This window comes from Pygoscelis adeliae, unplaced genomic scaffold (assembly GCF_000699105.1).
Source record: "Pygoscelis adeliae isolate BGI_AS28 unplaced genomic scaffold, ASM69910v1 Scaffold239, whole genome shotgun sequence".
Taxonomy (NCBI): domain Eukaryota; kingdom Metazoa; phylum Chordata; class Aves; order Sphenisciformes; family Spheniscidae; genus Pygoscelis; species Pygoscelis adeliae.
This window is the reverse complement of record NW_008825537.1, coordinates 591,279-591,946: the sequence shown is the minus strand read 5'-3', so window position 1 is coordinate 591,946 and position 668 is coordinate 591,279. Positions and strand designations below refer to the sequence as shown.

Here is a 668-nt window from a genome sequence, read left to right as displayed (position 1 = left end):
CTCTCCGCGGCCCGCGGCCTCCTCCCGCAGAGAGCGGCCATGCCTGCACCCTGCCCGTGGGTTTCCCTAGAAGGTCTTGTTGCCAAGGCAGAGGAGGAGAGGCACCGGGCTCTGTCCCCGCGGAGGAGTCTTCACTGCTGAGCGTTTCATTAACAGCTGCTTGTGGAAAACAGCATGAGAGCGCTAACGATGTGAAGTGGAGCCCGTGGTGCCGGCAGGGACATGTGGAGGGGGCTGGGGACGGGGGAGACGGTTGCCTTCTTCGCAGAGCACGGGGGAACCTCTGCCCGCGACGAGCCGCAGGGAGGAGGGGGAGGTAGCTGGGCTGGGAAGACCGTGTTTGGGACCCACGGCGGGGACGGTGGCGTGCTAACTGCTCCCTCTTGCCCCCAGGTTCGGACATCGAAGGGAAACGTCAAATGAAAGTGAGCAACAAACACCGTGTCTTCCTGCCCCCCGAGCTCCTGCTCTCAGACTACCTGGGGCAGATGAGCTGATACCCCGAGGGTCGCCCTGCCCCTCGCTTGGCGCGCCGAAGGCTTCCTTCATCTGCTCCTGGCCTCTCCCAGCCCCGCTGTCCCCTCAGGTCTGGCCCGCTGCCCGCCTCCCCCCTTGCCCGAGCGGGGTGCCGTGCGGACCAGCCCCCTCCTCGCACCCTCCTTGAGGGG

The 668-nt window shown here is 66.5% G+C and overlaps 1 protein-coding gene across 1 annotated transcript in view; it reads left to right on the top strand.

The window, feature by feature from the left end:
• R3HDM4 (R3H domain containing 4) overlaps positions 1-658 on the top strand; it is a gene marked incomplete at its 5' end in the record, with an annotated part of 4,879 nt that extends 4,221 nt beyond the window's left edge. The window contains one exon of the mRNA XM_009331855.1: positions 351-658. Coding sequence (XP_009330130.1) covers positions 351-497 — 147 coding nt within the window. The remainder of the gene's footprint in view (positions 1-350) is intronic.
• Positions 659-668: the final 10 nt, after the last annotated feature.